Source organism: Drosophila ficusphila, unplaced genomic scaffold (genome assembly GCF_018152265.1).
Source record: "Drosophila ficusphila isolate 14025-0441.05 unplaced genomic scaffold, ASM1815226v1 contig_106, whole genome shotgun sequence".
Lineage (NCBI taxonomy): Eukaryota > Metazoa > Arthropoda > Insecta > Diptera > Drosophilidae > Drosophila > Drosophila ficusphila.
The window spans coordinates 9,480,827-9,496,057 of NW_025063993.1; the positions used below are offsets into that span (position 1 = coordinate 9,480,827).

At 45.1% G+C, this 15,231-nt stretch overlaps 2 protein-coding genes across 2 annotated transcripts in view; one reads left to right on the forward strand and one right to left on the reverse strand.

Annotated features, from left to right (window-relative positions):
- Window positions 1-1,365: 1,365 nt before the first annotated feature.
- Window positions 1,366-1,694, reverse strand: LOC108096148. Its single transcript, XM_017197531.1, has 2 exons — window positions 1,622-1,694; window positions 1,366-1,535 (listed from the first exon to the last, which is right to left on the reverse strand). The coding sequence occupies exons 1-2, from the start codon at window positions 1,692-1,694 to the stop codon at window positions 1,366-1,368; spliced, it is 243 nt and encodes an 80-aa protein (XP_017053020.1).
- Window positions 1,695-2,917: 1,223 nt separating this feature from the next.
- The window catches only part of LOC108096339 (dynein axonemal heavy chain 3), a 35,724-nt gene continuing 23,410 nt past the window's right edge, over window positions 2,918-15,231 (forward strand). The window contains exons 1-21 of the mRNA XM_017197884.2: window positions 2,918-3,244; window positions 3,303-3,506; window positions 4,972-5,013; window positions 5,087-5,356; window positions 5,512-5,678; window positions 5,750-5,850; window positions 5,904-6,051; window positions 6,620-6,736; window positions 7,430-7,596; window positions 7,652-7,943; window positions 8,010-8,429; window positions 8,494-8,659; window positions 8,732-8,946; window positions 10,143-10,333; window positions 10,522-10,706; window positions 11,783-11,900; window positions 11,974-12,121; window positions 12,385-12,542; window positions 12,858-12,924; window positions 14,040-14,930; window positions 15,106-15,210. Of these exons, the coding sequence (XP_017053373.1) occupies window positions 3,025-3,244; window positions 3,303-3,506; window positions 4,972-5,013; window positions 5,087-5,356; window positions 5,512-5,678; window positions 5,750-5,850; window positions 5,904-6,051; window positions 6,620-6,736; window positions 7,430-7,596; window positions 7,652-7,943; window positions 8,010-8,429; window positions 8,494-8,659; window positions 8,732-8,946; window positions 10,143-10,333; window positions 10,522-10,706; window positions 11,783-11,900; window positions 11,974-12,121; window positions 12,385-12,542; window positions 12,858-12,924; window positions 14,040-14,930; window positions 15,106-15,210 (4,392 nt within the window). The 5' untranslated portion in view covers window positions 2,918-3,024. The remainder of the gene's footprint in view (window positions 3,245-3,302; window positions 3,507-4,971; window positions 5,014-5,086; window positions 5,357-5,511; window positions 5,679-5,749; window positions 5,851-5,903; window positions 6,052-6,619; window positions 6,737-7,429; window positions 7,597-7,651; window positions 7,944-8,009; window positions 8,430-8,493; window positions 8,660-8,731; window positions 8,947-10,142; window positions 10,334-10,521; window positions 10,707-11,782; window positions 11,901-11,973; window positions 12,122-12,384; window positions 12,543-12,857; window positions 12,925-14,039; window positions 14,931-15,105; window positions 15,211-15,231) is intronic.

Here is a 15,231-nt window from a genome sequence, read left to right on the forward strand (position 1 = left end):
GGGGTGCCTGCTTTGGAAGGACCAAAACGCAGACACTGCCAATTGTAGCTCCCAGTTTGGTCGCACGATTAATCGTCGTTGCAAATTGTTGGCACGTTTTCAATTGACAACAGAGTGCGTCGCCTGCACGGCAGCGTCAACCCCTAATTTGCACTATGACCCCCGACCATCGCCACCCCATTTCGACCCCTTTTCGGCCCAACCCCACCCCCTTTGGGTTGCGTGTAAATCACACGGTGTTTGCTCTCGCTCCTGTTGCATCTTTTACGTGCGTCAGGACGAGCCTGCTGCCTGATATGCGACACTGCCAATGGCCTTCTTATCCTTCGACATCCACACGACCACCCACCAACCCACCGATCCACCTCATGTCCTTTCACCCCCTCCCCACCCCTGATGACGTGTAACGGGCCGTTTTAAAACGCCGACCACGACGCCTCTGTCGTTTATTTTGAATGTAATTTTTCAAGTCGCGACGTCTTCTAGCGCTGCCCATTAATCACGGGGACAAAATGCGATTCGCCATGGCAGAAAACGGGAAAAAATACAGAATCGAGGAAAATAAACAATGGGGATGGAGCAGGAAGAAGAGATCGGAAAAAAAGAAGAAAACTTTGCCTTGACGAGGCAGTTCTTTAATTATACTCTACTCGAAAGAGTTTTAAGGGATCTTAAAGAACGTTTGTTAATAAAAACTGCAAGTAATCTCCTGTAAAAGTAAAGTGCAGCAATGCACAAGCATTTTATAAATTCCAATAATGAATAATTTAATAACTCAAATATTTTTAAGTTGCGGTAAAGCCTTAAAGTAAGCCTTTACATCCTGTCCTTAAAATGCAAACGCAAAGATTTCATATAATATTTTTCATGAACTCCAGCGTCTGTGAATTATTGCCTGCCTTTCTACCAAGATTTATTCCTTCCTTTGTGTTGGAGCAAACGCATATCCAATTTCATACTTCCCCACACCCGAAAACCCAGTGGAAGTTAAGCTTCTTAGGGTATGATTGGATTCGACTTATTTCCGTTCCGGTGAAAAGTGTTGCATACTCACAGGCTGGAAGCGATGCTGCTCCTCCGGAGTCCGGACTTTTGTTGCTGCTCGTTGACTTCGTTAATAATGATGTTGGCCCTCCTACCCCTCTGTGTGTGATCCCAGCAATGAGGTCACGTGACTGACAGCCGTCGCATTACGGCCCTTTGTTTGCCAAAGCCAAAACGGCCTCCCCAAAAGGCCAATGACAAACTAAATGCAATTTGATGCGTGTCATGCCCCCCGGAAGGGAGTCGAAAATGCGTGGTAATCATTATTTGTGACAATTGACGAAGTCGAAATCAATTTTTTATTAGCTCCCTGAGCCAAGATCAATCCTCTAATCCATGGTCCGCTGTTGTGGCAGTTAATAAATATTTGTCACGCATGGCTTTGGATGCACTGCAGCTGAAAGTTTGCTTCCCGGAAATCCCCAAAGGACCTGTCGGTGCCACCTGCATTGCGTTGGCCATGACGCTTAGGCACGTGACAGGCGGATGACCTCAATCCAGGCTACTGGCGTCTAACTCCGGGAGCCCGGACTCCGACGATGGTTTCGCATGCCCGGCTTTTCCCACGTCCTGTCACCTCGCAAACACACAATTGCAAAGCGCCTCGCATGTGTGCAAACCGCATTTACTGCGCCCTCAAAGTTGGTCATAGTTGAATGCCGACGTAAGGAGACCGCAAAGGTAAGGATACCGCAACGGGCCATTAATCAAATTTCCAATTAATTTGCCACAATTAATTGTCGCGCTAATTGCTGGTCCAAGCCCGAACCACTTTATTTGCAAGTCGGGCAGGAGACGTCTTTGTTAAAGCCGATTCCGTCACGGGACAAAATGGGATATCTCCTTAAAATCGGCTCATGATTATGCCGGCCCGAGGCAATATGTATGGGATTCCGCTGAGCTGCAACCCTATTAGGGAGCTCCGAACATGCCGAGCCCTGGTCGAGTAATATTATTTTCCATCATTGTCAACATATCATCAGGTTTGGTGACGAGCGCTGAGCTGCTCCTTTTGCCAGACGGATGGGATAATAAATACAGTGGATGCCTGGAGCAGCGGCGGCTGCAACACTAGGACCGGCTTTTCTGCAGTTGCAGCACTTTATTGGAAAATGTGTGCACATTTCGAGAAAAGCTGCCGCGCTACCTGCCTGCTCCGTCTGCTTTGCTTTGCACTTTAAGAAAATGTCAAGCGGATCAAGGTTTTATATTTATGCTTTGAAAAAAAAAGCACTGCAGTTACAAAAATTTTGCTTAAAAACAAAAAATATTATACACAAAATTTAAAAAACAATCCAACATACAGAGTTCGTGAGGAAAATAAACTACTGGTTGGTTTACTACCTTGTTTATATTATTTTGAAGTGGCTATTATTTTTTTGCCTTTGTTTGATAACTAATTTTCTTGAATTTAATTTTATGTTTGAATAATATGCCTCTGTTATTTCTCCATGTGTCTGTAGTGGCAGCAAAGGGAAGCCATCCCGTAGTCAGACACAAATATCAAATATTATCGAGCAGAGCGGAGGACGTTGAAAGGCAAGCACTGGTGAATGCCAGTTCCCAGTTGCCAGCTCCCAACTCCGTTGGCGGCTTTTGCAGCCGGTCCCGGTTGCCGGGGTTACACGTACGCCCCCGGTTCCCAGGTTCACAGGTTCCCAAGCAGCCAACTTCCCGGCCCCGAGTCCTCCGTTGCCATGGCCATGCCCATTGCCTGGGCCTCGACTTTGTTTGTAAACATTTCACGTTCATCGCTGGCCCGCAAATATTTCGCTGCTGCTGTGCAAACTTTTGCCATTCGAGCTGGAACTAAATTTTTTCCAGAAAAGTATGCCCTGCCCGTACAGAGTGAAACAAATGAGAGCAGACTAGAAATCGTGTTTCGTTGTGTTGGCTTTGAATACATCTCGTTAAAGGACCGACATCGACGGAAGGATCGCGCACACACCTCCAGCCCGGCTACAAGTCCATGGTTTCAGAATGCAAAAGAAGGTAGCGCCCGAGCGACGTCCCTTCTGCGATCCTCGGCTGCAGGACGACAAGTTGCGGAGGAAACGTACGCTCCATCTTCCCCGAGTTTCCCAGGCTCAAAAGAAGGGAGAGAAGCGCCAGCTGAACGATTGCCCCTTCTTCAATCTGCAATATGGCTTCGACCAGCTGCCCTTGGATCCCGTCAAGGAGTTTCTGCAAGAGAAGATTTGTAACGACAATATCAAGGAGCTCTTAGATCAAGTATTAAGTATTTTGTTTTCTACCAGCCCATATGCAGACCGACAAAATTGTGGGTCGCTGTAACCGGGAGTTCGACTTCCACCACTACGATCTGGATAACGTGAAGGAGCATTACGACGAGTGCGACGATGACAGCCTGCAGGAGTTGCAGTTGGAGGACATCGTCATGCCGGAGCAGTTCGAAATGCTGCGCGATGCCAAGGATCACACCTACAACTTTGATTCCACGGGTGAGTAAGAAGCCGGTTGGGGGAAAACCACAGCCTCGGTTGACAATTAAGTTTAACAACATTTGCGCATTATGCCAGCTGGCGGGAACGGGGATTGCCCAACAAATTGCCACACATTTCGTGTTATTCAATGAGTGAGAACTTTACCGCAAAAACATAACACTTAATACTTTATTAAATGCGAAAACATGCCCCGACTAAAGCTGCTCCCTCGCCCAACTCCCAATTCCTTCTCGGCTGCTCCCCTCTCCCCGGTTTTCCTCAACTCATTTTCCGGCTCCCACAGCGCTGCTCGCTGGAAAATTGTTCACCTGTAAACATAAAAATTCCAAACATTATCCTTTTAACATAAAATTTTATAACCGAAATGAGAAAAAAAGGTGAAACCGAAAAACAAATGCGTATGACATTTATTTGAATATCCTTTGGGAGTGCAGGGCACTCAGGGATCGACGAGAGGGAGGGAGTGGGACACGTAAAGGACGAAGGACTCTACAACATGTTTTCATAGTGTTTTATTTAGCATTTACATGAAACATTTTTATGTTTGAATTTTTTTATGGGATACTCTATGTGGAAACAACGTGGAGTAGTTACTGAAGAAGATTTAATAAATAAATGTATATTTACAAATGGTGTCCTTTCATTTTGATGATTTTAATTTCTTCTTTTAATTCAATGTGTTCTTAATATATAAAAATATTTATTTATTGGTAAATGGCTTAAAACCATAAATTTTCGAAATTATGTGCGGTTAGGATTGATAGATCTACATCTATAAATTCTTGCAATGTTACTTAAAATTGAAATATTTTCCTTAATATTAACTTGCTTCTTTTTCCAAAAATAAACAATTCTTTTTCTTATTTTTAAAGGATTTGTTTTTGTGGTAAATTTATGGAAAGTGAACCCCTAGGTCGCCTACGCTCACCAAACAACCTTTTCTATCTGCAGTCTCGACTCCTGTCGCTAGTTTGTAATAAAAATGTTTCATTTTTGTGTCTATTTTTTAATATTTAATGCCAGAATGGAAGTGCCATCCCAGTGGGCGGGCGACGTGGTCTAATAAGGGCTCCGGTTACACAATAGTACAAAAGCGTGTTGCCGATAGACATTAGCATGGAAATGTGACAAACAAACCTGGGCAAAAGCGTGGCCACAGATAGGCAGAGATGCCCATTTTGGCCCCGGGGATTTTCGTTTGTAAAGGCACGAAATGGATATTAATTCCAGTTTAATCAGTTAAAAATCGAACTCTGCTACCGTGACTTTTATTTAAAACAATTTCGCGTTGGGCAAACAAACGTATTTGCGCTGCCTTTCAGTTGCGGCAAAAGTCACGAAAAAAGGGGAAAAATCAAATTTGAAAAGTGCAGACAGACCCGTGTCATATGCGTTGGGCAAATATTAAATGCGATTTTCAATTTCATTTTTTACGTTTGGTTTGTTTTTTATTCGCTTGCAGCTTGTAATCAATTTCCCTGGATTGACAAATGGATGACTGGCGGTAATAAATAAGCGTTCATATTTATTCAGTGTGCATTATTAAAAATTTGACACCCCCTCAACGCATTTGTCAGTTCGGCCCAGTGAGCAGGAAATCTACGAGATGACCAGCCAGCTCCTGGACATCTACTGCAACCGCAGAGTGCGAATCTTCTATCCGGGATGTGGCACTAAGTCATCTCTGTGGACAAACCAGCTGAGGCGCCAGCACGGATCGCCCTCGGAGTTGATTGGAGCCTATCGAACGCCAACTGCCCGCCACATGAGGGTTAACAATATGAAGGGACCTCCAAAGAAGGAAAAATTCACAGCCGGCGATCATTATGCATTCCGAACGCCTCAAGGTAATATAATCAGGCTCTAGAAAATCATTCAATAACTAAAATCATAAACTTAACTATGATATTGTAACAAGATCCATCTGGAATGCAAAATTTCCAAGTTCAGTTGATTTTTGAAACAGCTATTTTTCCTTAATTTATATTTATTTTTGTTAAAGAATGCCGCAACGAACTAATGAGGGTTGGCAAAATAATCGATGAGCTTATCGAACCCGTGCTGAAAGCTGCCGAAGACAATATTGGACATGGGCGCACTAAGTATCCCGATGCGCCCACTTGTAAGGACAAAAGGAGCATAGCCTTGAAGCCAACAGGCCTCATTGAGGTTGGTGTAGACTTATAATTATTCAACAAATACTATAGAATATTTATATTACAATATATACCGAAAATTAGGCTAAGAAAAAAATATGCTGTGTGGGGAAAATTCGCATCCACCGCAAAGATTTTGCTACCAATGAGGAGTTTCTACATTGCCTGAAGAAAATGGAAGCCACGTAGGTAGAATTCATTATCTCTTTTTTTATGGAACTGAGCTTTGATTCTACAGTCACTTTCCGTACATGCAACCGTTGCAACCGGTGGATCCCGATGACCAGAAGAGGCTGATGATGACGAAGTATCAAAAGCAGTTGGCAGCGGCCGAGAAGCTTTTCCCCCTCAAGATGCAAAAGCGATACCAGTGCCTGCTGAAAAGTGTGAGTCCCCCCACGTGTCGCTACGTAGTTCTGAATTATGCAACTGACCAAACATACGCTAAGCAAAAAAGGCGGTATGGAAAATGAAAGCCAAATACCCAGCCGCAATGACTCCCTGACCAAGACCATAAAAAACCCATCAAAAGTGAGCACCAGCGACGGGCGTAAATAAATTTTATCGTTGACTCCGACTTTTGCTCCGTGTCCTTCTCCGTGTCCTGCTCCTCCGCCGTGTCCATATTCATGTCCGTGTCCGCATCCGCATCCATATCCGTATCTGTGTCCTTGTCCATAAAAAATGATAATAATAAACTCCGCACAAAGTAAACATGTGTGCGTGAGCGTGCGAGTAAATTAAGCTGCTTTGGCTTCGGGGAACGTGCTTATAAAAATTATATAATTCATACCTCGTAAATATTATGGTCCGGTGGGCGTGGTCAGAGTTATGAATAACGTGATTAGTTGTTAAAAAGAGAACCGCTTGTGCGGCGTTGGCGTGAATCACACCCGATTTAATGGCTCCACATCCATTATACTTATTCTTCTCCTCATCCGCATCCCAATTCAGATGTCCATAGTGCAACTGGCCACGTATCCCTCGCACCTCATACGAAGGGCCTTCAAAAAAATTGACCCACGCAGCGCACTTCTTCAGGATGCCTACCGATTTATACTCAAGGAGGAGGTGAGTAGTTGGCCATCTCCCAAGGGGGCCGCCTTAAACTAACAATAATGTTCGTAAACCACATTTCACTTTATTTTGCTCAACCACAACTATCTATTCCAATACTGCAGTCAATTATTTTTGCTAAGCTAAGAGAAGTTTTCTTGAACTTTCTTGTGCATTTTCGAGCATTTCTTATTAGCCAGCATGTAGCCAGGTTCTATAAAAACGGCTAGATTGGCAACACAGATTAACATAAAAGAGTTCCAGACTCAACAACATACCGTAGACATTATTAGTAAACTTAACTGGCGCTCAACCGAAGCTGGCTCAGTATTCGGCGGAAGTTTTGCCGAAAAAGTTTGCCGGCAGTGCGAGCATATTAAACATGCTCCCAGGATTGGATAGGAAATATGGGGGCGAATGGGATGACAAGTGACGGGGCGCGTGTTGATGTTTTGACGTGAGCGCCAAACAAACTTTGTCAGGGACTTAAGCCAAGCACTTGCCATCAGCACCGGCAAATCAGTGCAGGCAAAGGCGGTTTAATGAGCATCTGAAGAAGCTCCGCAGACATTCCTCCCCCGCCCCCTCCACTTCCCCTTTTCACCTTTGCGAAACTAGTTGAAATCGCCCCGGAGCGCCAGCAAAGTTTTGGGCCACCTGTCGTCCCCTTTTCATCCCCGTCCACGGTGTCTAATCAACTCATTACAGAAAGATTGGCCCAAACTGCCGCCAGAAGTTATATTAATGGATTATCTGTTCGTGGGCGACCGCGGAGTGCGCCAGGACCTGGCCATCCTTATAATCGTGTGCCTCATCGATCTGCAGGAGGACTTCCGCCACCATGTCAAGCGCACCTTCCTCAACTACCTGCTCTCGTGAGTAATCGCTGGCTATTATGTTGGCCCTTCATTCGAACATGTCAATTACCAGGTCTAATATGGAGCGAAGGCGTCTTCAGCTGGAAAGGGAACCCCCTCAGTTTCCCACCTTCACCATTTACCCGCCGGTTCCCTGGAGATCCAATCTCTTGAGGGGCAAGGCTCGCATTGGAGAGGTCCTGATGACCACACATCCCACTGTCCAGGCTTTGAATAGGCTGTGGCATGATCTCTACGAGGATCTGGTGGTTGTGGATCTGGGGCAGTTGCTTCTTGCCCAAAGGCCGCTGGATGCGGATACTGTAGAGGTTTTCATTAAGAAGAGCTGCGCTGACGTTCGGGATGTAAGTTAACTATTTTCAGATCAATATTAAATATTTAAATTATAAATTTTGCACTTTAAATTCCAGTTACTTCTCAACGATTGGCTGCCGCGTTGCGCTGACCTGATGAACGAAATGCGTGGCACTTGGAAGGACCTTGTGCCCATGTCCGGAAAATATGGAGGACGGGCTGCCATGCTCTTCCGCTGCATCCACTCGGCGATGTCCCGCCACCTGAACAGCCTCATTAGCAAGAGCATCAACTACCTGTTCAAGGTGCTGTGCGCCTTCAAGGAGGGCAACCGCATCGACCAGTACTCCATGTTCGATGCCAAGCTCAAGAGGATACCGCTAATGACCCTGATTGCCTCTGTGGTTGGGGCCCACTTCGATCACGAGCCCATTGACATGGGTCCCGGGGTCAGACCGGCCTCGAATATATATGTCTACGACGAGGACGATGCCGATCCTTTCCAGCAACCGCAGGCTAACCAGTTTGTGGAAAACGTAAGCAACACCCACCTATAACCAAAAGCATAAAATAGGTTTATCTTTAATCTTAATTTCACAGTTCCCCGACATTGATGATGTGGCGCAGTTCGAACTGGATCATTCGAATAAGCTCTATATATACCCCTACATGCAGGAGCTGCCTCGACTTTTCACAGAGCATTTCAAGAGTATCTTGGCAGTGGGCTACGAAATTCCCCGTCTCGAGTTTGTCATGTCTGGCGGCGGTGAGTAATTGTTCCTGGAACTTGTGCTTTCTGGAATTAAATCTATACAAATTAATTTTGTAACCTTTTTAGAACCCGAGACACAAGGCTTTTTGCATTATATAGACGAAGACCACTGCGATTTCCTGGAACTCTGCGAGAAAGTCGAGCAGATCGTCAAGGTCAACTGGCGAGGAGTTCACGTCTACCTTAAACCCATCTACAAGTACTACTTCGGTTTGTTCCAGAAGTTGATAATGCCCATGGTGCAGAAGGTCTGGACCGAAAATATCCTGCCGGAGCTCGGGGTGAGTTTAGCTATCCTGGTGGCAATCAGCGGATTCAGCCAGAGGCTCTTCTCGAAATGGATTTAATTATTTATTTCGATTTGATTACACGCAATGATGCGTAGAATTAACATAAAATTTCATTATGGAATATTAATAGACTGCTGGCTGACAGACAAGTCACCTGACAGGAGTTGGGAAGTGGCTGGCAATTTGTGTAATTTGACAAGTTCCACCTCTCCGGAATCCGGTTTATTAAGCCTCCTGCTTACTGTTGATTTCTGACAGTTTGTTGGCTATGTGCAATGTTTAATTAGTCGCTATTTGGCATCCCAGCCTGTTGATTTTGCAAAGTTTGGCATGCCATTATACTTAGACAGTCCGTGAGTTACCAAACGTACATTATGCGCTCAATTTACTTGCACATTCCCCTCCTCCTCGCTGCCCGTCGATGCGATTTCGCATTCATTAAGTTTTATGAAACGACCAGCAATTTCCTCTCCTCTCGATTCGTTTCGTTCGGTTTGGTTTTTTGCGCAATTTATATAAAATAAAAATTACTTCCGACTGCGTATGCTGCCTGCTGCCTGTCGATGCATGAAATGCGAGTCTGTCTGGGTCCGAACCACCATCGATGCACCACTGGTGGGTCAGGGGTGTAGCTGTGGGGACTGTTAGGGGTGCACTGCCTACTCGGTGCATCCTGATTTAATTATTTAGATATTTGGTAAAGCTTTGAATAAAAACTACCAAGGTGTTGGATTACGATCATTGTTTCTGATTTTCCGTAATAAATCAACACAACTATTCTTAATATTATATTTTCCAAATTAAAAGTGAATATAAATTTCTAGAAATAATGAAATGCTTTGCAAAAAGCCCATTAGCAATGCAAACGAGTTTTCATTTCATATTTGAGTTTAAATTTGCGTTACTAATACGCACAACAATTTTTAAAGAGATCAAAACCAATTGCAATAGTTCATTTGTTTAATTAAATATTTTAAATGTAATTGCTGGTAGTTCAAAGTTCATATTATTAAAAATGCATGTTTGAAATGTGTAATTAAAATATATAAATAAAGCATAGCAAATGACCTCATATACCGATTTCTATAATTTCATTGTTAACATTTTTTTAAGTTCACCCCAAAATAACCTATCAGTAATCCTCTTTTCACACACCCCCTTGGATGTGACACCTCTGTCGCTTACAGGTTGTCCAGGAGCTGCTGAAAAAACTGCAGGCCGTGAGCGATACGACCTATTATCTGCGCGATTTCATTCCGCTCAACCTGTTCATGTTGGATAATCGGCACGTGAAGCTATCGCTGCGGATGTATGTGCGCGAAATCTACGATTTCATAATTGATTTTTACAAAGCCCTCAATTGGAACGAGAATCGGGCGTAAGTAGCCGAGTTAAGCGGCGGGAACAGATTGCATCAGCGTTGGCCAAATGAAGTGCGAGCGCTCCTCCACTTAACTTTTATGCTGACTGCCCCCCAATGCCACTTAATAGATAACTTTGCACCACATATACGTACTATATATGCACGCTGGCTGATTTTTTACCTGATTTTTTCTGCCACTTCAGCATCTGCGAGGAGCTGGAGGAGATGTCGATGAAGGCCGGCGAGCGACCGGAGGAAACGCCCGAGGTGGTGGCCCTGCAGAACTACATCAACGAATGCCGGGAGATGCGCATATTTGCCATCAAGGATGAAATCAAGAACGTGTTGAAGCGCGTCGTCTTCCTGCTGACACACACCTACCTGTCCAGTGAGTGATGCAATTGGTTTGGTCAGCTCCTCCCCATCGCTCCCTCTTCTTCCTTCCTTCCCCTCGCTGTTTGTGCAGCTGCAGCTGGCCAGTGTAGCTATTTTTGCCTCGATCCTGGCCAGAGCCCAGGCACTGGGGGAAAAATTAAAGTCGGGCAAATCAGCCTTGCATCAATGGTACTTGTGTCTTTAAAGAGTTCATTGAGTAAGGTAGATTTGCTAATTAATCCTTTTGTCCTAGATTCACTTTCTACTTGGAACTAATCCAATAAAAATAGTAGTAGAAAGGTTTCCACAAAAATGTATGAAGTTATATTATATTTGTTTTGAAAAGTTAAGTTTAAAAATATAATATTGAGATTTGTTTGCAGAGATATTTTAGGACCTTTCAGACTTTGATTTCAAGAGTTTGTACTTATCCTTTCGATACCATTTTTTTTCTCAGTGCAGCTAGTGTGTTTGCTTTGCGCTGTGTTTGGCTTCTGGTGAAGGGAAGGGAAAAGGGCCTGATAGGAAAGGCAGGAAGTGCAGCTTCGCTTAACATAATTAACCTCAACTAACAAGCTGAGTCTACTAATTGGTTTTATAATTACTTGCGGTGAGACACCAAACATTGAGCTCCGCTAAAACCCCGAAAATGCAACTTAATGAGCTTAACAAATTCATGAATGTGTGAAAGTTGCTTTGACAACCGGCAAATGCAGACGGGCTCACACCCACAGAAATCCAGGCAGACAATTGCCAGTTATCGTCAAGTGTCGTGTGTATCTTTCGTATATGGCTTCAATGTTTACTTCAGACCCTCCGATTCTGTATCTGTATGTCTGTTTGTCTGTCTGTCTGCCTGCCTGCTGTTTGCCAGGCGTCTGTCCGAATGTGTGGCTTTGTCACACCAAAATGCTCACGGATACAGCTTGTCAGGGCCAAAGATACTCGTACCAACTCAGATAATTAATTAGTGTGTCGCCGAAAAAAAGAGAAGTGCTCGCGTTGCCAATTAATTAAGAGTTAAGCGCAGTTAATTAGCAGCGAGTACAATCGAGAGTCATCCAGTCTCACAAGCCCTTCCATCCGCAGGCGATGAACTCCACCTCAACTCGCGCACATTCATCCTGCCCGGCGAGCTGGAGGAGGTCCTGGATCTGAGTGCCGCCCGGCTGGCGGTGGTGCGTGATAATCTGGAGCTGGCCTTGCGGTGAGTGAAATGCCGATTAGCCCCGAATCCCGGACAGATCCCCAGATACTAAGCCGACGTCTTTGGCACACAGGGAGCGGCGCTTGGAGTTCGAGAAGCTGCTCGCCCAGGAGAAGCGGACGATGGACGGCTTTCGCATCCGGGAAATCCGGGATGTGCTCACGCTGGAGGAGCTCAAGGAGCGGGTGGACACGGTCGATATGCTCTTCACCACCATCGAGGTGAGGGATTAGCTCTGCTTTGCCGGTATTTATTTAGCAGATTGGCTCGATTCGATGCGGTTCGGGGATGAGTTATTTGGTAGGGGTCTTAAATTAAGCGATTTTGGTTTTGACGAGGCCAATGCATTCTTTGCTAAAGCTTAATACTAAAACAATAGGCTGTGTATATTATTTGTTAGGAAAATAGGGCCATAGGCCATAGTTTTTAGTCAAGTTTTAGCTATTTGAAATCCTTTTTTATCTCCCTTTTATTTTCTCCACAGAACCTCAGCCGAGAGGCAAAGGCCATTAATACTGAGGAGACCCTGCTCCAAATCGACGTCTCCGCCTTCCCACTGCTGGCCGAGATCATCGAGAAAATGGAGCCCATCGAGAAGCTGTGGAAGACCTCGTACGAGTTCGAGAAGGATTATCTCATTTGGTAAGCTGGGGGGCCCCGCTTAAGCCCATTGCAATTATACTTGTGTCAGCCGAAGGGGCGGCAGTGTCACACTTCCTGGGGGCCCGTAATATTCCGAATTGAAATGGCCCCAGTCCGGCAGTCATTTCCATTGACATTGCTGCACGCAAATCCCAATACCAATCGCAGTGGCCCTCACTCAATTCCCACAGCCCGGAGCGAGTTCCAGCAGAAAGCTGCCGCTTATGATGAGGACACAACTCCCTCCCACATACTTTCCCCCCCCCCCCTACTTTTTTCGAGTATTTCTATTTACATCTCCTCTGGTGCTTTCAGGATGTTCGAGCGCTTCGAATGCCTTAATGCGGACGGCGTGCGGGAGCAAGTGGAGAATATGCACAAGGTAAGTAGTTGCAAAGTCGGAAGTTGTCATTCCAGGGGGCTTCAGTGGCTCCAGTGCCTTCCTCCAGTAGCTGGCGGAAATAAAAACGAGCAACGACCGACAAAGTTTGAGTTGTTGTCGGATTTCTCCTGCTCAACTGCCCATGCATGGGTTCCTTCCCTTCTCCCCTTCTCCCCCTCCTTCCCCTCCTCATTCCTCCCTTGTCCTTTCGTCCTTTGTGTTTCCCTCTATCTGTGCCGTGTCCGTCCGTAAGCCAATGTAGCAACTAAAATGCAACTAAAAACCTCAAGCCACCTAGGGCAGCAATAGTAGCCGGCCAGCCGTTCAGCCAGCCAGCCAGCCAGTCAGCAAGGGACAATCCCGACCAGCAACCAACAACCAGCAACCAGCAAGCAACAACCAACAACTGGCTGTAAAAAGAAAGTTCCACTTGGCAGCCGAAAAGTATGCATGGAAAAAATGCCCAACATATTTGGCGGCTGGCTGGCACAAGATGTGGAGCTCGAGGGGGTGGGACTTTGGGGGAGGTGACCCCTCAGGGGTCAGATGGGGAAGCCGCTCGGAGCCACGCAAAAAAGCTGCACAAAGGCGCAAAAGGAAAGTCAGTTGAATTGAATTTTTCGGCACAGCTGAAGCGGCAAAGTGGGACCCCAAAAAAACAAGAGAAACAATACATCGACGAATTCTCGAATACCCTAGTGAAATCAAATTATTTTAAAACGAACAACTGTGCCATAAATTCTTGTATTGATTTTAAAAGGAACGGCACAATTTTATAAAGATTTATTATTTAATAATATTAAAATCAGTAACAATGGAAGAATCCCAACCAACTTGGGACCTAGGAAAAGAAGATATATTTATTAATTTCTTGATTGTTGATTGAACTTGATACTTCTCTATTCTAGTTAAAAATTATGGTATAGGAGTTAAAGCAAAAGCTCTTCTATCTAAATCAAAAACTTTCCAGAAAGAGGTATCAAACCTGGTAGACGTAACTAATTGAATTTCTGATAATTGCCTTCAAGCTTGAAACTTTTTTGAGTGGCACTGGGGATGGCTCTTGTCCGTTTGTCTTATGACCCATTAAAACCCCAAATTTCTTCCTTCTCCAGATAATGTACAAGCTGTCCCGCCAGTTGGCCTACAATCCGGTGGCCAAGAGAGCCGCCGAGCAAATGCGCATGAAGATCGAGAAGTTCCGCGTTTACTTGCCCGTTCTGGACTCCATTTGCAGGCATGGATTGGAGAAGCGGCATTGGGATCAGATCTCAAAGATCCTGGGTCGCAAGGTCAACCCGAAACTGTACCCCACCCTGAAGGACATGATCGACGTGGATATTATGAGTATCCTTCCGCAATTAGAGGAGATTGCGAATGCCGCCGGCAAGGAGTACGATCTGAATAACGGACTGAGGATCATGCAGGCGGACTGGAAGGACGTGATGTTCGAAGTGCTGCAGTACCGCGACTCGGACACGCACATCCTGGCCAGCCTGGATGATATTCAGACCTTGCTGGACGATCATATCATGCGCACTCAGGCCATGAAGAGATCGCCTTTTATTACTGCCCTTGGTTCGAAGGCAGATGATTGGGAGTCCCGGCTTCTCTTGATTCAAAACATCATCGATGCCTGGACTCAAGTGCAGATTACCTGGATGTATCTGGAACCGATTTTTAGCAGCGAGGACATTATGCGACAAATGCCGCTGGAGGGACGAAACTTCAAGGCGGTGGATAAGTTGTGGCGCAAGATCATGAAGCACACTCTTAAAGATCGACGTGTGATGCAGGCCACCGAATATCCAGACATGCTGGAAGTGTTCACCAAGGCCATCGAGGATCTGGAAACGGTGACCAAGGGCTTGAATACCTATTTGGAGCAGAAGCGCTTGTTCTTTGCTCGCTTCTTCTTTTTGTCCAACGATGAGTTACTGGAGATTCTATCGGAGACAAAGGATCCAATGCGAGTGCAGCCCCACTTGAGAAAGTGTTTCGAGGGGGTGAGTTTTTAACAATTAATTTTAAAATAATATGTTTTAGAGATGTATATTTACCAGAAGAATTTTTCTACGATTTTAAATTATATCTTTTAATAATGAACCTTCCATTTACTGTGTGCTAATATATTTAGAAAACCGTTGCAAGTAAATCACGAAACTGTTTTCAATCCCTTAGATTGGCAGTCTAACGTTCGACGACAACATGGAGATCATCGAGATGGTCAGCGATGAAGAGGAGCGAGTGGCTTTGGTTCGCAAGATAAATCCGCAGCTGGCCAATGTGAGCGAGTCGAGCGTCTTT